General features: G+C 34.6%; 1 protein-coding gene across 1 annotated transcript; it reads left to right on the top strand.

Annotated features, from left to right (window-relative positions):
• The first annotated feature begins 465 nt into the window (after positions 1-465).
• Positions 466-10086, top strand: LOC128222205 (uncharacterized). The gene is made up of 6 exons (XM_052931122.1): positions 466-580; positions 4700-5202; positions 5391-5549; positions 5773-5926; positions 6219-6287; positions 7277-10086. Exons 2-6 carry the CDS (start codon positions 4711-4713, stop codon positions 9676-9678), a joined length of 3276 nt encoding a protein of 1091 aa, XP_052787082.1. The 5' UTR covers positions 466-580; positions 4700-4710; the 3' UTR covers positions 9679-10086.
• The last annotated feature ends 10650 nt before the right edge of the window (positions 10087-20736 follow it).

Raw genomic sequence — 20736 nt, 5'->3', positions numbered from 1 at the left:
AAAAAACAGTTTCATGGGTTATTGGTCAGACCCAATTCGCCAACAATTATCGGCTTGACTCCATTAAGCTTTTCGCATAAATATTGAAGTGTAAGGAAAAAATAGCTGTCCATGAATTGATCTGATGCATACTGACTCTGTTATAGTAATTCGCTCCCAAAAGTAAGATCACCATTATTTGTTTTCAACAAGTGTTTTTGCAGTTATTTTATTTTAACTAAAGCGAAAGTTATGCATTCTGATAATGAAAGGCTGAATTTTAAAAAAGGTAAAATTGCTGTAATGTTAAGAACCGTTTAAATCAATACAGTTTACATTGTAAACTGAACATTGAAATATTGACATGTCAGTATAAAGAGGCTTTATTCCTTTTCGCCACTATATTGAATATTAACGTTACTTGACACCTCCTTTACAAGTTGCGTGCGCAATGTTATTTTGTACACCTTGGATACCAGGTAAACACTACTGTGCGACAGTGTTACCCCAAATGTGCATTATCTGTGAGGAACGAAAGCCGGAAGATGTGTTCAAATAAATGGAAAACATCAAAACTCGGCTCATGTTATCAGTGATTCAGGTATGTGTTTTATTTATATCTTTTGTGTTCCATTTTCCTTTATAGTAATGCTTTGCGTTGCAAACTGAAGGAAATGACGATTTGTCTCCAACGCATGTTCTAGAAGGTGTAATATTATGTTCTTCATGTCTGCAATATACGAGTCACACTTCGATTGAAATTGTCTGCAAACAGTCCGTATCTTTTTACAATAATCCAATGTTAAATATATACAACCCGGTCGAAAACGCTGTAATGCTTTACTTTGCTCAATTAACTTGACTGTTAAAGTAATGAAATTAAACTAATCGGCACTCTCCTGCGTTTGTCTTGAAATGTTTTGATGCCCGGAAACTATCTTAAAGCTGCACTCTCACAGATTAAACGTTTTTACAACTATTTATTTTTTTGTCTTGGAACGAGCTAGTTTATTTCAAAATGCATTTAAACCATTTTTGTATGAGACTGGTGACAACAATTTAGACAAAGATTTTTCTATTTAAGTTCAAAAATTGATGTTTTATGCATTTTTCAAACATACTTTTTCGAACGGAAATATGAACTTCTGCGATCTCATATTTTGTCAGCAGTCTTTTATCACTGGTTTGAAGATATTTACGTAAAAATTAGCTCATTCCAGGATAAATAATAAAAAAAAGGTTGTAAAAACGGTAAATCTGTGAGGTTGCAGCTTTAAAACATGTTTAAAAACTTATTAAATTACAAATTAATACTTGTCGATGTAATTCTTTTACATAATGACATTTGCTAGAAAACGACAAGCATTTTAAATGATTAACTGTCTTTGCTTATTGTTTTAGCTTAAGCGCCGGTATACGAAACAAAGGAGAAGAAACAAAACAAATCAGGAGTCGTTTCTTTATTGCATATTGGTATCAACCTAGGTTCAGTGTGCACAGTTCGCAGAGATGAATTCCGTTTTCTAAACCGTTTTGTCTATTTGATTTCTGGCTGAAGTTTGTTACTAATATATACCACAATCATGCAAATAGGACGCTATGATCTTTTCACTTTATGTGAAACGTTTGCCCGCACTTGAAAAAAAACATTTAAATGTGATCGCATGATTGACGCACACTTTCTTAACAGTGATCAATATTGACTACTTAAAATTCGGAATGTCAGTAAGATAGCTTTAAATTACGTATATCAATGTTATTGTTAAAGAATCAATTAGTGAAAAGTGCAATAAACAAATGATAAATATGCCATTTTTACCAATCGTATTTACAAAATCATTGGTATCAGCCTAAAAAAGTGAATCGATTTGCTGATCTAGGAATCGAATATTGCTCTTAAGTTATCCAGGTATAAACTAAGATCACACTTACCACTAGGCTAATGAATGCAATACGATGTACGATATGACAAAACACAGCAAAAAAATTAACTTGCGCATCAATCATTGCGGCCTAAAGAATAGAAAATAAAGTATACGTATCTTTTTAATTTGCATTTTTCTAAATTTGTATGCATTTAAAGGCTTAAAAGTATTCTTTAGATGCATAAACTCTTTGAAGTGTTTGAAAGCTATAATTTTTGTCATATGTCAAAATATATTCAGATACAAGACAAGACCAACGGACTGATAGTTTATTTGCGGAGTGTAATTATGTATTGAGCCCGTACTTTCAGCAACAAAAGACTTTCAGTGCTATCATAATACACGACCCACAGACATATAGTATGTTTGCGGATTGTAATTATGTATTGAGTCCGTACCTTCTGCAACAAAAAACTGTCGGCGCTTTAATAGTACACGATTCACTGGTAGTTTAATTGGTGCGTGTAATTATGTATTGGTCCGTACCGTTTTATAACTTATTTATATTACAAGCACGCTTATCTTTTTGATTGGAAAAATAGTGTCAGAGTTAATGTCTAACATGTCAATGCGTTACCAAAAAATGAAATACATGTACTATTAAACTTTATTTATTTCTAACTAAAGGAGCTTTCCAATCCTTAACACACTAAACAACTTTAAATAAGGGACAATCTAGCTGTTATAGTCAAGTGAACGATATTCATCAAGTTATTCTTCATCAGCTCTTCATCTTAGGCATTTCATATCACACATATCATATATATGCCTGAAATTTAAAACTTCAGTTGTCGGCCTTCCCTTTCTGGTTAACATAATTTGATATCTGATATTAATGGCTTGCTAGGAATGTTTATTTTCCTAATATCTCGAGGTAATCCGAAATTCAGAAAGAAATAGCTGTTGATGCAAGAGTTTGGGCCATTTTATTAATATCTTACACACTTAGCTTGTTCGCTATAGGACTTAAGCATTGCCAGTCCAGAATTAAGAAAGACTAACAACTCAGCAAGATTCATTTCAGAAAAAACCTAATTAATTTCAAATGTATTTTAGTTCCCAAAATATGTCAAAACTAGATTTGTTATCTTTCGTTGGTAAAGGGTAAGAACACAAGCTCGGTTCAATATTTATGGGCAACATATCCTGGATAGGAAACATAATTATCAATATATTGTTGGCCCTTTAATTGTCGAAGTAGGACCATATAGCCATATATTCCACCTGGGCATAACTCTTTTAATATTATCATCATTATTGCATTCGAGCTGTCATTACCCATGATTCATTTTCTATGATACAAAGTATAGCTATCGAAACGTATCAGAATGCGTTAAAATTAAAGAACTAAAAATTCTTAAAAAGAGATATTGGTATTTCAGATATACTCGAGAACCTCTCCTCTATATTGTCACAACAGCAGTTTAATTCACATTCCCGGTTTGCTCACTGTTCTGCAAAATCTAGGAAGAACCAATAGAAATAGAAAACGGTTTCGTATAAAAGCATTGTGAATGAATAAAACAAATGTGCCGGGTGTGGGTCTCGAACCACTGACAGCCTGATTATTAGCTGCAAACAGTACAAACATAATTCTTTCGTTGGTTTGATAGTTTTATCTCAAACTCAAACCCTTAAACTAGCCCTTGTTATTTAAATTGTCGGATTCAAAAGAAGCGTTTTCATCTTAGATAGTTTTACAACGACACATAAATGTTAAGCGTATAATAATCCAGGTGGTAGCTGATGACAAATACATAGCGTAATTATATGCATTACACCTGAACAAAATACATTTAAAATTCTGACTTCTATTACTATTAACGAAGTAATCATGTTCATAGGCTTTAAAATCCCAATCGGGTTAAAGTTTTTCAAAGTCTATTTAACTCATTATTTAATAATATATTTTAACAAAAAAGCTTCAATTTTGTCTAACCGTTTGTTAAAGCGACATTGGATCTTCCTCTCCTCTTAAATATTCATGGTCGCCTTTATATCGTATAATTTGATACTCTTGTAAAACTTGTAATTATGTTTGAACACGTTATATCGGCAAATACAATACTGATACTCAATTAAAAAATATTTAAATTAGCCCACTGTTCATTCAAAGCAAAATAATTAGTGCAAGACCTATTGTAAATATATCTTTATAATCAAAAGCTGATCAATTTCATTTCATGTTTGTTATTTAAATAGTTTGAGTACGACGGCTGATGATCATTAAGTGCTTATTACATTACAGGCATATTTATATTTTGCATTTGAATATTCTTGATATGATTTTAAAAAGGAAACACGATGCATAAATTGTTTAAATTAATATTTGGGGGCTAAACTAAATGTAATGTATTATATTGGGTCCTTGTGATTTTAATATGTTTATTTTTGACATAAAAATGATATTTTACTGCCTTGATTAGTAAAATTAGTCCGCTGTCAAGTCAGCGTACATTACTGGGACACAATTTCGAAAACAATATTTTCCAAATGAAGTAACGTTTGCATGTAGGCTTTTCTAAAACATCGCAAATACCTGTTATTGATCAACCTGTGTTGACATATAATGAAACAGTTTTCGTTTTTTTTGTAAAATACATATGTTCATGCTGACTCAGTGAAATATAACCGCCATGTAACAGTTGAACAAAGAAAGGTAACGTATATCTTCATTAATCAATGTTAATATTTATCCTCTTACCACTAAGCCGTGCTCGTTAAGAATATGATTAAGGATCCAAATCAACAAAAAAACATGCACCTATCGTAGTTTGTTAAACTGTCCTTTTCAGAAGGTTAAAGCATGGCTGAGAGTATTGAGACAAGACACGAGAACTGGCTGAGAGTGGTCTGGGGACTCCTGTACGTGAGAGAAGGACTTCAGGGATACGTAGATACAAAAGGCAAGCAACAGTACCAAACATTTATAAGCATTGTCAATGCGAAGTGTAATAACCAAACATGTGATCAATGCCAAATCAATTATCAATGCCAAAATGGCAAGACTAAAGTGACAGGAAAATCCAAATTTAGGCCAGCCCATTTCTGTGATGCAATGTACAAAGAGATACAAAACAATCATGCTGGAAACAACCCATTTTGGATGAATACAGACTCTACGAAATGGCAGGATCCACACGTCGGTTACTGGGAGGTGACCAAGTGTTATCTTAGTTCAGCTGGTTACTTTGACAAGATTGGGGCGAGTCAGATGGACGCATCAGGACTGTTAAGCATCTGTATAAACAGTTCGTTTATCAAACAACACATTACAAATATTCAGCAATTTGAAGAGGTAAGCATACTTTATAATTCAACACACTTTTTACATGTATATATAACAAAATGTATTCCATACTATCATTTTGAATATCCATGTATAGATATTATTTTTTTGCAAAAAGACGCTTATAACATTCTAGTTTGTAAAACATGAACAATATAGTGACTTCTATATAATGTAATTATATGTATATACCTAAGGTGCGAGACATAAGGAACAAGACCCTGCATGACGCCCGCTATGAGATTGACGAAAAGACAGCAAACGACTGCCTGGACAAGATGATTACCGTTCTTCAAGACCCACAAGAACTCATACATGATACATTTGCTCAGCGAGCCGCTCATCTCATAATAAATGTACGAAGTTGATCTGATCATTTATTCAATTATATTTTACATTCAATACTTTCATATACTGGCTTTAATCGTAAAACAATTAAAAACAATCCTTTAAATTTAGACATAATATATGGATGAATCTATAACATAAAAGGGAATTGTTTCTTTATATGTCGTAAATAAGAGGACGTGTTCTTCTGTTATACCTTTTTTGCTTTATCTAATAGTTGCAATATTTCAGATCAAAGCCAAGATTGAAAAGACACCGGCCGTTATGACAGAAACCTTACACAAATGGCTTCAGACAAACTTTGACGTCGACAAACATCTCAAAGAGATCGAGGGCCTGATGTATGATAGACTACGAAAGGAACTGAAAGGGTTTATAGTCGATGGTAAAATCAATCTATCTCCGTTATACTATCTCATTTATCACTCACGTCACTCACGCCTAGGTCCATATACACCTTTGGTGGCTGACTGGCCGGTCCTTATAATGTCATATGACGCTCAGTGGTGTGTAACATTTCTTAAATATAATTGCATCATGGAACTACGTTTGATCAGCGGCTTTGACTGCTGCAACATAGTGTATGAGTGTTATACATATATTTCTATAGTATGTACGAATCAACGTTTAAACTGGTTTCTAATGCATTGCCTTATTTCATCATTATTGAATTATAGAGGTCAAACGTGAGGTCAAACACAGGTTCGATGACAGAGGTAACTACGAAAGGGAACACAACCTGGAGGGTAAGTTCGTATCCATTCATAGTCTCCGTCACAGCTAGCATCAATTAAATCCGAAAAATTCATTAGTATACATTTAATTTGTTCTTCTTTTGACCTGTTATTAAAAATGTGTAATGGTATTTTTCAAGCAGTATTCGAAAAGAAAAGGAGCTTACATTGTGTAGCATGTCGGGATAATTTTGCTATAAAAAGAAAAGGCACCAATTGTTCTAAGGTGAAAAGTTTAAGAAAGACAAAGTAAAAATAATACAATACAGGGATCTACGTATGAAGTCCATTTAACATCAATTCCTTTTTTTCCTTAAGTAAAACTTTTGATTGGTTTCCAAAACTCTTAGCAGTAGTTTAACTAGAGTGTGGAAAATAATGAACATGAATAGGTCATTACCTGGAACACCATAGCTAATAACACTAGAATGAATCGCAGAGTCTAATAATGTCTTAATTACGTTAAGGTGTCAAAAATCATTTGCAAGGAGAAAGCCGACCCATAACCTGATGTCTTAAACGCCGTTGATTTTCAAAGCACATTTTTTGTCCTTTTTGGCCTTACTTTTCTCAATCGGAAACTAATTGCTATCTTGAAGGTAATACTATAATATATATATTGTAAAAAAATACTATGTTCTTGGACGAATCTGATTATTATGCCCAAGATATAATAAAATAAGGCGGCTGGTAATATTATTCGATATCGTATACTATCTAATGTGCCAAATCTTAAAAGCATATTTAAATTATAATAGATGTATTGCACACAATGAATATATGCTCATGTATAAGAAGACTATGTAAAGTAATAGCTGAACTACCGGTTTGCCTTTTGATAGCTTATGAAAAACAGACATGCGTTATTATTTGCTGAGCTCTTGATAATGGAAAACAAAGGTTCACTTCATTTTGGTTTTCATTGTAGTCGGAAAATTATGATATGATGGTGAATAAAAACAATCTAACGTTACATCTTAACAAATGTGTACTCCTCTCAGATCTACGACAACGGCTTGCCAAGTACTACCAGAAAACACTCAACAGCGCGCCAATATCTCCCCTGCTGTCGGACAGTAACGAGAGACTGGACAAGTTTTACGTCCCTCCAAAGATCGTGGAGCAAGACCCGCGAAAAGTAGGTGCGGTTGAGAAAGAAAAAGGAACACCCGTGACGGCTTACAGGCAATTGTTCTGTAAAAGTGGTTATTTTAGGAAAAACGTGTTCATGGTTGGCGAGGCCGGGATGGGAAAGTCCACCTGTGCCGCAATGTGTGCATTGAAATGGGCCAATCAGTTCTCATTAACAAATACAATTAACGAACCTGACAAAGATCCTTTACCTCAAAACTCATGTATGTCTACAGTGCTTAAACATGTTGTTATTATTAGCATGGATTTTAAACATATTTTCAATTCTGATACAAAGCAGGATGACCAATTCAAAGATGAAACTTTCTGTAAAAACATTGATTTCTTATTCCACCTCACTCTAAGAGATAGCTGCGACCTCTGTGACCTCACAGACATGATACGAGATCAGCTTATCAACAGAATTTACCAACAGGATCAGAGGGACGCTGCATACCTGACTATGCAAAGTGTTCTGTCCAATAATAAGTGCGTGATCATAGCCGATGGCCTGGATGAATGGACTCATCCAAATGATACAAAATGCAGCTGTCCAAAAGAAGAAAAAGTGATCCCTTACTTGGATACTACCCTAGATGCAACAGTGTTGATTACATCACGGCCCTGGAGAATGTCACAACAACGCGTTAAAGACACGAAAATAGACACGTACCTGGAGATAGAGGGAACTTCAGATATTGGTTTACTAATTTGGAGAGTATTGAATAGTCTTAACGAAACAGTTACAGTAAAAAAAACATTGTTAGATTTCATCAAGTTTGTTGAAAGAATGAAACTCATACATCTTTTATCGGTACCTATTATATCGATGTTGCTGGTATGTTTGTGGTTTGAGGGAATACATGAGTCTTTTTCTTTATGTGACATATATGCATACACTATTGAAATGATGTTAGGGCGAAAAGCTCTCCCAATGCGTATTGTTTCGCAGGAAAATATTCCTTTCCTACGCTGTTTCCAGCAAACAGAATATGTACAAAAGTACTACAGCATTGTAATGGAGATAGCAGAACTGGCTTTTACGACATTATTTTCGAGCGAACAAACATCATCCTTGGTGTTTAAGAAAGTTGACAATTTGAAGCACGATACTCTCCTGTTTGTGCTGAAGTCGGGAATCTTGCAAGAATCAAAATCAGCGTCTTTGATTAGAAAGTCATCGAGTTACTCGTTCATCCACAAAACTGTTCAGGAATTCCTTGCTGCAATATACATGTCAAACCACCCAAAAGAGTTTAAAAGAGTAGTTCCACTTTTTTATGAGAAGAACGATGAAATGTCGGATATTTCACAGGTTTTTATTTTCATGTGCGGTATGAACATGAAGTTAGCAAATGAGATGTCTGCCATGATATCGAATAACATATCCAATAGTATAAAATTTTACTTGGACGATTCCATCCAGAAAACCATTGTGTCGGGTTATAAGGAGGCTAAAGCGAGTAAAGTATTAAATATTCAGTTGTCACTCATCAGCTTTGATTTAGAGTTTTGTACCGACACCGAAATAGTGTATGATTTGCTATCAATGAACAAGTCTAAGGTACGTAGTATCAATGTCTCGTACGATATAAGCCAGGCGAAACTCCAGGAGGTGATCAGTTGCTCCACAAACACTCTTACTTATGTTTCTTTACATAAGGTGACTGGACAGTATAACCTTTCCGCGTGCAACAATCTCCAAGACTTAACGATAATTGGATCTGAAACCACGAATATTGAGATCAATACAAATAATTTAAAGTCATTGCATTTAAACTGTGTTTCGAAAACTGTTGAATACAGTATTTTGCAGTCATTAAAATATCGATCAGTGATGTTGAAATATCTGAAGTTAAAACACATAACCAACATGAGCCTATTCTGTCAGACTCTTCCTCTGTTGACTAATTTAAAAAGATTGCGCCTAGGAAGCCGTTTCGACACGTATTTGTCCTCTTCGGGTATTTTGAATTTAATTGGCATGAAGAACGTGCCAATTACAGACCTCGGTGATCACGATCTTCTCCTACCAGCCTCCCTCCACGATGTTCGTCTAGAAGGAGTGACAATGACAGGGCGTTGCTTGAGGGGGATGGTGGAGAGGCAGAAAAACAGCGCTAATTTTTCATTATTGGGGTGTACTGTGGAACCGAACACAGAGTATATAGAGATTAAACGGTATTTGCAGAAGAGCGAATATTTTGTTTCTGCAATCAGGGACGATTATTTAATGTTTACAAGTAAGAAAGCAGAAGTAGTAGGGATATGAGTTAGCACTTTTTAATGTGATTGTATTTGTTATTGTTCTGTCTGAATTATAAACAACCAGAAATAACAATTTGTCTGCTGTTTAACACCTATGCTACCATTTGTTTTCTAACATGAATAACTTACCGTTAAAATCATTACTTTTAATACCTTTTAAAAAGAAACGTTATGGAACTTATTATGTGAATGCCTTATTATTAAACAAGTATTTATTGTTTTATATTGTTTGTTTGTAGGTGTTGCCTTCACTAAATCATTTGCACAGATAACTGTATATTAATATGGCTAACAAACCGGTCTCATTCAAAACGAGACAATATACGACAATATTGACAACACACAGATTTTGTTCGAAATTGTATTTTGTGATAATGATGATAACAAAGCATCTCCCAGAAAATGGTACAGTGTGAAAAAAATGATAACAGGGCGGTTTCATTGAGAATGGTATTGTGTTTCATTAATGCATACAAAGCGGTTGCATTTAAAATATTATTGCGATACAATAAATAATGATTATATAGCGGTCTCATTCGGAATCGTACTGTTTGGCAATATTTATTACAAAGAGGTTTTATTCAATACGGGGCTTTAAAATGTTTTTATAAAGTCCCCTTACGGTGAGCTGATTATCACAATGGTGGATCGTTATATGTGCATGTATCCGTCTGTCTTTCCGATGTTTGGCTGTAAGTCGGCCATGCATTTTGGATTTTGAAATAACTTGGCACAAAAGTGGAAAGACAGCGTGTCATGTGCAATTCATATGTATGTATAAAAAAGGTCATGGTCACACACACTCGATTGCCACAATAGTATGGCATTCGGCTGGTTCGGATGAGACTTATGGCACGATTTCAATGTCGTGAACGCAAAGATAGCGTAATGCAATTTAAATCAGAGCAACACCCCACGTACACTGGGGCTAACATGTTGACAACGGTTGACAATACAAATACGGACAAAGTACTAAAGTGTTTAACTATAGGTGGTTTATATTGAGGAATCTTTGTTAATAGTCAAGGAACTTTTTATATATTACAGTAGTAACCTCTTTGTTTGATGAATGTTTAATTGCGAAATTATAAAACAAAGTGTGTAGTTATGTTGATAACCTATCAACTGATACAGTTGAAGATTGTTTTATAATCTTAGTATGAATATGTACAATCGTTGTATATTAACATTTACACTTCATTCCTTAACGATGGTTGTTGTCTATTAATTTTATATTATATCTGTATATAGTGCAATGGCATTTCCCATCGAAATCGCGTGCGTTTGTTCGATACTTCTGTCCTGTCATTGGGCGCAATAATACTATTTGGCGGGACATATTTACTACGGAACTATATTTTCAATGAAATCATAGTAATATTATTGGCGACATGCAAAATTGTAATCTGCAGTAAAGCAGTTAAAACAAGATAAGCAACGATAATTTGATTAATTTTAATGTAGATGATTTCATTATGGATGGAACAGTTGAAGAAAAGTTTGTGTTTAAAAAGGCTGTTAAATGCTACGAAAATGCAAAAACAGTTATTTCAAAATAACCTCTATAACGGGTGCTTGTATGACGTCATGAGTGATGTCATTGAAAATGTTTTACATTAAGCTCGATTCGGGCCGCAATATAACTCGGCACCTGCATTTTGTTTCGACGCCATTTTTGGCAGTGTTCATTCGTTTTGAAAGTGTTGTTTTTTTCGAAAATTGACTGGATTACTGGGATTATTTACACACAATACCTATACAGTCCTACTTTAACCATTATTTCTTTTGATAAGTAATTTAAGCTTGAAAAGTTTGTAAACATGTCCTTGATAAAATGTACAGCATCTTCAGCATCAGAGAAAAAATTATTTGAAATCTCTTTGTTCATTGCATACGACGTAATTGGATCATGTCCATATAAGTCGTATGTTATGAATAAAATCGACAGAAATAACTAAAGTTTGGAGGAGTTAGTCGTTTTAGACATAATTTAGTGTTTTTAATAGTCAAAACAACTGCAGAAAAATCTATTTAGTAAACACATCAGCTTGCCAGGAAAAGACAACTCAGCAGAAAATATGTAAATTATATGTGGTTTAGTTCATGTTTTGGTATTTGTATGCAGCTACATTATAATTATATGCTAAAATATGTTTTTGTGCAAAAGTTTGCATCGTTGACCAACTTTCGGTCAGAAACCAGGTCGCTCAGCCTTCATTGTTATAATGCGGGCCCTGATAGCGCTGTAAAACAAAAAATCGGGCATTAACGGCACGTAAAATTACTGAATAATGCACGTTTTCTACCGATAACGCCCGGGTTTTTGCGTTTTAATATACCACGATAACGGACCGAAAACACACATTTTATGCAATTATACGTATTTATAATATTTTTGACCTTGAAAAGATAGAAAATAAACATATAAATAAGGAACTATTTTATCGGTGCATTCATTGTCGTATAAAATTAGGTTACGATAGCCGTTCTAATTTACCCACCATTGAGAACAACGAGAGAAAGAAAAAAGAGAAAATGCTCTTGAATAATCAATTTATTTTAGCAGAAATGTAGATTTAAATAAATGTGAATATAAGTATGAAAATTCGACATGTTGCATTTTATTGGGGTATGGTATGCAATGGCGCAATTCAAATTGCTGGTGTAGTCCTTCAGACTCCACCCATTTTGAACAGCCCAATTGCATACCATACCCCAATAAAATGCAACATGTCGTATTTTAATCCTTAAATAATAAATAAGTTTAAGGTCATGAAAACGTATATAAGTCAATGTCACAGCACCTACTTGATGTATTGCATAGAAACTTCCTACAATGGTTCCCAACCACCCCGTCTTCTTCAGTGATATATTTAAATGCAATTGTATTATGTAAACAAACCGTACATAACCATAGGTAAAGAATCAGAGCACGTAAAGTTGTTAGCTTAAACATCTTTACATCTTAACAAAATTATTGTTGTTATTTTATACACATTTCTTTGTAATGTTCTCCTTTTTTATATCATTATTCTCCCTTTCATCATTTAATGTTGTTGCGTTACAATGAAACCTAACATATCTGTTAAAGATAAACTGGTGTCGTAACACTTGTTCAGATATGACCTCAGTAAATAGAATCGTTTTATGTGAATAGCGCATCAGAACATATATAATTATAAAGTATCAAATTGAATTAATTTGTTCCGCTTAAATTGCATTACATCTTAGATTTTTGTTATCTTAATATGCATAAACCTTCGGTAAATGATTATTCTCCCTTTAATCAATAAATGATACTACGTTATGTTTGTAATGTCTTCCTTTTGTTAATCATTATTCCCCCTTGAATCAGTTAATTTTGCTGCGTTAAAAATGAAACCATACAAATCTGTTCAAGATAAACTGGTGTCGTGAAACATATGAACGCAGAATTGACCTCAGTAATTTAAACTATTTTATGTAAACAGTGCATTGAAACTAATATAATTATTAAGTTTCAAAGCAAATTTAGTTGTTCCGCTTAAATTGTATTACATCTAAGAGGAAATACTTTTGTTATCTTATACATAGTTTATGTTGACCTTCGGCGAATGATTATTCTCCCGTTAATCAATAAATGATATAATGTTTGGATTTAACTCTATAATTATGTTCAAAATAAGTTGCTATGGTTGAACATGAGCACGCAGAAATGAACATCCGATAATATAGCGTAATGCAATAATAACAAAGTCTACTTCGGCATAAAGCTAAATAGTTCATGTATTGTTCATCTTTAATGACTATATTTTCCATGTATTGCATGACTCCTGATGACTTTTGCCGGGATATGAAAATTGAAAATAAAGTAACAATTGTACTATACTTCTGGATATAACACAATTAATCCATTAGTTAGTAACAAAGGCACTAAAAGATGACATTCTACTGAACTATTTAGTACGCAGAGTGCCGATAAAATAATTTGTAGCCTTACCCTCCAACAATCAATGGATGCATATATATATAAACAAAGCGGAGCAGAAATGATCGAAATATAAACTGCCTTAAAAGATATTACGGTCTGCTTCTTGCTACACTATTGAGAAAGGCCTGACAACGCACTTTTCAGATACGTGTATGTGCTGTTTTAGATATGGGTTAGTAGATCCAGTGAAATTGAATGCAATATGTAAAATACTTTTTTGAATACCATGATAATTTAAAGTTGTTTGCACCTAGTAATAATTAAGAGATAAAAAAGCGCTTGTTTGCCCTATTGTGTGATCGTGGTGGTTCAGAACAAAAATATATTATTGACATGGAATTTATTCCTTTGAACTGGACACAAGCCAACATTGAGGGCATCAACTGGTCAAGAACAAACCTGTTTACCAAGAGTGAAGTTCCTGGATCCAAGTATGAAGTTCCAGGGTCCAAGCGTAATATAGTTATTGAGCGAAAACTAAATGTGACGTAAATACTGGTGACCAGGAAATCGATGTTCAACCTATTAAGTAAGATCACTGTGACCTTGACCTACTGACTTCAAAATACCTAGGGCCATCTTCATGTCATAACCAACTAGCAAACCAAATACATTCCTGGGCACAAAGCGTTTTTAGTTATTATGCGGAAACCGTTTTTTTTTTAATCTCAAAATCATAAGGGGTCAATAACTTGTCTTGATCAACTGCGTACTAAGTATGAAATTCATTAGTCTTAGCGTTCTATAGTTATTACGCGGAAATACTGTATGATGTTTGGAAGGACTGGCTTACTGGTCGATTATGACAGGATAAAAAATCTCCATTATTTGGTTGATGCATAATTGCATTCAAGTCCGCTCTGAGGGGATAAACCAGACCTTCAAGTTACTAGGCATATGCTTAGAATCATTGTTACAAATATACGTCAACGCAAGGTCAAGTACTACCAAAAGCAGCTTATTAGAGTGCATACATCACCCCTACTGTCGGTTAAGAGTGAACACCTTGAGAGTTTTGCATTCATTGTCAATTAAAATTGATGGAAATGATACTCATAAAGATTCACCTGATTGACAATATAAAATGGTGCATTTTCTAGGGATGAACGGATATATCATTGACATTTACTTACGAATAAAAGCAGGATGGAACATGTCAGTATGATACAACTGAACTGAAATGGAGTTTATTTACACCACTCTAAAAGAAAAATGTGGAATCTGCATCTTGATAGAAATATAATTAGTATAAGTACTTCCGCAACCTTATCGAGAGAACATGCATAAACGACGATATTTTCGAACGACCCAATATCGTCCTTAGCGTTTGATGATGTAGATGACATTTTTAATCAAAACAATGAAATATTTCAATAAGCTTTATGATAATCAGTTTCTATAAACAATGTAAAAGTTGATACTTTTCCACAGGAATATATCGATTGTTAATATATATTGTGTAATATGCTTTTGTAGTATTTAGCATGTACATTCATATAAATATACACCTTAATCCAAATGCGTATCGGTTTGATGTCGTCCTCGATAGCTTCAAAAACATTTCCTCGGCTTAATATACCGTTTAATTGTATACTACAGGTTTCCTATCTAACCAACTTAAGAATGCAAACTATATATATAATCATCCTTACCACATATGTATTTATATATATAATTGATAAGACTTTGAATTTGTATCATGTCAAGTATGACAATTATAAATTACTAGTATGTTTCTGGTTTCTGGTTTCTTTTTTTATAATAATAGTGATTACAACGATGCCACTATCGATATGCTTATATCGTTTGTATACTTCCACATTTTCTAAAAACTGTAACACGCATACATTCGAGGTAATGATAGAAACGTTTTAATTAAAATAGTACTATCATAAAGTGAGTCCTGCACAGACTGCAAAATACAAACAGAGTCTATCAACGATGGAATATTATCACAGTTATACATTGAACATTTCATATCATCCCATTCTTTTCTCTTTCTGATATGCAAACAAATATTTTTTACCAAGGGTGTATATTTATTCGACGATGACGTATAGTCGTTCAACTTTAGATATGGAGAAATACAGTTACTCACGAAAACTACTTCACCAGTATGATTAGAATGCAGTTGTGATAATACCTTGAGAGCTCCACTATAATGTTGAAGTGACCCTGTTCTAGTTTTAATGCAGAATTGCATTTATTTCTAGTGTATTAATACCTATTGGTAAATAAGAGTCAAAGGATTAGTACGCTTACGTACCTGTGTTTTTACAGTTCCTACATTCGGCGGACGACCTAGGGCAAATAATAGTTTATTGTAATATGAAATCAACAGACGAACGTATGCAAAAGCTTGCGTTGCTATCGTATTAAGCGTATGAGACTAGGTCCCATCCTTCACCTCCAGAGTGTTTCGAACTTCACCTCTGGAAATAGACTAAACCCTATTGTTCATTTCAATATTTGTATGGGACCGCCAACCTGGAAATAAACTAGTCCAAATTTGTTATCTCCATATTTGTATGAGACCTCTACTCTGGAAATAGACTGTGTCCCATTTTCATTTCAATATTTGTATGAGACCTCAACCTGCAAAACCAGGTCTCATCGGTCATCTCCAGATTGTTGGAAACTTCACCTCTGGAAATAGACTAAGCCCTTTTGTTCATATCAATATGTGTATGAGACAGCAGACCTAAACTAGACTAGGTCCCATTGTTCATCTCCAGATTGTTTGAAACTACACCTCTGGAAATAGACTAAGCCCTTTTGTTCATTTCAATATTTGCATCAGTCCGCTTCTCTGGAAAAGGGCTAGCCCCAATCATTCACCCCTTTGAAGGGGTTTGAATTAAGCAATACAATAAGCAGATTGACTTAGAGGGGCATTTTTATGATTTATAAATTTAGTTTAAACTTATTTATTTTACAACGATTATGAAACAATTATTACAGCATTCTATTAATCCCTCTCGTTTGAAAGATTTTACGCGAGAAAGTGGTCTTCTGGTGAGGGGGAAATCGGAGTATTCGAGGATAATCTCATTGTCCAGCATGATGACCAAAAAACAAACTCACGTGCGCCAATGCCGAAAATCGCCAGCGGGTCGCCTATGTGAGAAGCAAGTGCGCTTACCACTGCGTTGACTGGTCAACTGGACAATGCTTTAAAAGGTCAATCATCGAACAAATCGAGTTCAATAGCCTGTAAAAAGAAAAAGTACAGATAATGCCAAAGCCTCTAATAACATAAAGTACAGTATTTCCATAGCCTCTAACAACGTAAAGTACTGTAATTCCATAGCCTCTAATAACAAAAAGTACAGTAATTCCATAGCCTTTAACAACGGAAATTTCAATAATTCCATAGCCTCTAACAACGAAAAGTACATTAATTCCATAGCTTTTAATAACGGAAAGTACAGTAATTCCATAGCCTTTAACAACGGAAAGTACAGAAATTCTCTAGCCATTAACAACGGAAAGTACAAAAATTTCATAGCCTCTAACAACGGGAAATACTTGAATTCCATAGCCTCTAAGGAAGGAGAGAACGGTTATTCCCAGTAATTCCATAGCCTCTAACAACGGAAAGAATAGTAATTCCATAGCCTCTAACAACGGAAAGTACAGTAATTCCATAGAATTTAACAACGGAAAGTACATTAATTCCATAACCTCTAACAACGGAGAGGCACAGTAAATTTCAATAATAACAACGGAAAGTACATTAATTCAATACCCTTTAACAACGGAAAGTACATTAATTCCACAGCCTCTAACGACGTAAAGTACAGAGATGCCATAGCCTCTAACAACGGAAAGTATAAAGTAATTCAATAGCCTCTTATAACGAAAAGTACAGTAATTCCATAGCCCCTAACAACGGAGAGTACAGTAATTCCATAGCCTCTAACAACGGAAAGTACAGTAATTCCATAGCCTCTAATAACGGAAAGTACAGTAATTCCATAGCCTCTAACAACGGAGAGTTCAGTAATTACATAGCCTCTAACAATGGAAAGTACATAAATTCCATAACCTCTAACAAGGTAACGTACAGTGATTCCATAGCCACTAACAACGTAACGTACAGTGATTCCTTAGCCTCTAACAACGGAAAGGTTAGTAATTCAATAGCCTCTATCAACGTAAAGTACAGTTATTCCATAGCCTCTAATAACGGAAAGTACAGTAATTCCATAGCCTCTAACAACGGAAAGTACAGTAATTCCATAGCCCCTAACAACGGAGAGTACATTAATTCCATAGCCTCTAACAACGGAAAGTACAGTAATTCCATAGCCTCTAACAACGGAGAGTTCAGTAATTCCATAGCTTGTAACAACGTAAAGTACATTAATTCAATAGCCTCTTATAACGAAAAGTACAGTAATTCCATAGCCCCTAATAACGGAGAGTACATTAATTCCATAGCCTCTAACAACGGAAAGTACAGTAATTCCATAGCCTCTAATAACGGAAAGTACTGTAATTCCATAGCCTCTAACAACGGAGAGTTCTGTAATTCCATAGCTTGTAACAATGGAAAGTACAGTAATTCCATAACCTCTAACAACGGAGAGGAACAGTAAATTCAATAATAACAACGAAAAGTACAGTAATTCCATAGCCTCTAACAACGGAGAGGAACAATACATTCAATAATAACAACGAAAAGTACAGTAATTCCATAGCCTCTAACAACGGAGAGGAACAGTAAATTCAATAATAACAACGAAAAGTACTGTAATTCCATAGCCTCTAACAACGGAAAGTACAGTAATTCCATAGCCTCTAACAACGGAAAGTACAGTAATTCCATAGCCTCTAACAACGTAATGTACTGTGATTCCATAGCCTCTAACAACGGAAAGTACAGTAATTCCACAGCCTCTAAGAACAGAGAGGAACAGTTGATTCGATAACTTCTAGCAACGGAAAGTTCAATAAATCCATAGTCTCTAACATCGGAATGTACAGTAAATTAAATTACCTCTTACAACGAAAAGTTCAGTATTTTCAATAACCTCTAACAACGGAAATTATAATAATTCCATAGCCTCTAACAACTGAAACTTCAGTTTATTCAATAACCTGTAACAGCGGAACGTTGAGTCATTCCATAGCCCCTTACAATGGAGCGCTCAGTAAATTAGTAGATCAGTAATAAGTTCAGCAGATAACTGAAGATGATACTAACATTATATTTACATGGGCATAACCCAACAATAATTTAAGGCAGGGTTGTTATTAAGGGGTGCTTATTGTAATTGCAAACATAATAAAATTGAACTCACCCCAACTGTTCATTATATATTATATATAATTATTACAATATCCGAGGAATAAGTCATGCTTGCGGGATTGTGCTATTTTTAAAAACTGTAATTTTACATATGTCAATGCTTTCCGAGATATCACAAAACTCATTGTCATTAAAATTGCAATATCAAATATTTAGTTTTACTTTCTTATTATTACACATATTTGACGCTCGGTTTCGAGACGACGTACTCTTAATGACCATGAAATTTGCCTTGCTGCTTGATTCCGAGATATCGTACACCAAATGGTCATCAAACTTAACTTGACGCTAAGTTACGATATATCGTACGCCAAATGCTCATCAAACTTGCTTTGACTCCGGAATCTGTGATAATAAGAGACACATGATCATCAAACTTATCTTGACGATGAATTATCGTATACCTTATAGTCATCAAACTGACTATTACACCAGATTCCGAGACATCGTACACCTCGTGATCATCAAGCCTTCTTTGACTCCGGATTCCGAGATATAGTGACACTCATGGTTATCAAACTTACCTTGACTCCGGATTCAGATACAACGTACACCTCATGGTCATGAAACTAACCATATCGCTTAATTCCGGGACAAAGTTCACTTCATGGTCATCAAACTTACATTGACGCCGGTTTTAGAGTTATTGTACACCTCATGGTCATCAAACTTACATTGGCACCGGTTTTAGAGTTATTGTACACCTCATTGTCATCAAACTTACATTGACGCCGGTTTTAGAGTTATTGTAGACCTCATGGTCATCAAACTTACATTGACGCCGGTTTTAGAGTTATTGTACATCTCATGGTCATCAAACTTACATTGATGCCGGTTTTAGAGTTATTGTACACCTCATGGTCATCCAACTTACATTGAAACATTCGATATATGATAAACCTCGTAGACATTAAACTACCATTTGTTATTACAGGGATTTTGGCAGCAAAAATGTAAGCATCAGATGCTAAATAAAATACGTGAGTACTTTTATCAAACGCTGTCAGTTTGCCCGAAAGTCTAGCTTTAAGAAACCAGTTCAATCAATATGTTTGTATACACTATCCTTTAAAAGACAGCAGCGGAGCAAACACGTAACATCTATTCTGTTGATAAAAGGAAACTAACTTGTCAATTGTTCAAACCAGATTAATAGGCAATGCTTTACATTTGCGTATTGACTCTGGCATCGCTGCTTGCAAGTCTCATTTTTTTAACACGTCATCACCGATGTCAAAATGTTTGCACGTTAAGAATGCAGGTATCACCCTCCTCGTATGTGCAACAAAATGCAAATATCCTCCTGCTACGTGCAAAACATGTAGGTATTCCCTTTCGTTCGTGAGAAACAACATGCATATAAACCATGTTAAACACCATGCAGGTATCCTACCTCCTTCCGTGTGCAACAGCATGCATATTACCCTCTGCCTTGTTCAACAACATGCAGATATCCTCTCTCCATTCGTGAGCAGCAACATGCATATAACCCTCTACCTTGTTCAACAACATGCAGGTATCCTCCCTCCATTCGTGAGCAACAACATGCATATAACCCTCTGCCTTGTTCAACAACTTGCAGGTATCCTCCCTCTTTTCGTAGGCAACAAAATGGCTATATCCCTCTGCCTTGTTCAGCAACATGCAGGTATTCTCCCTCGTTTTGTGTGCAGCAAGATGCATATATCCCTCTACCTTGTTCAACAACATGCAGGTATCCTCTATCCTTTCGTGTGCAGCAACGTACAGATATCCTCATGCAGTTGTCTTTCGTCTTT

Source organism: Mya arenaria, chromosome 16, assembly GCF_026914265.1.
Source record: "Mya arenaria isolate MELC-2E11 chromosome 16, ASM2691426v1".
Classification (NCBI taxonomy): Eukaryota; Metazoa; Mollusca; class Bivalvia; order Myida; family Myidae; genus Mya; species Mya arenaria.
This window is presented reverse-complemented; position numbering and strand designations above follow the sequence as displayed.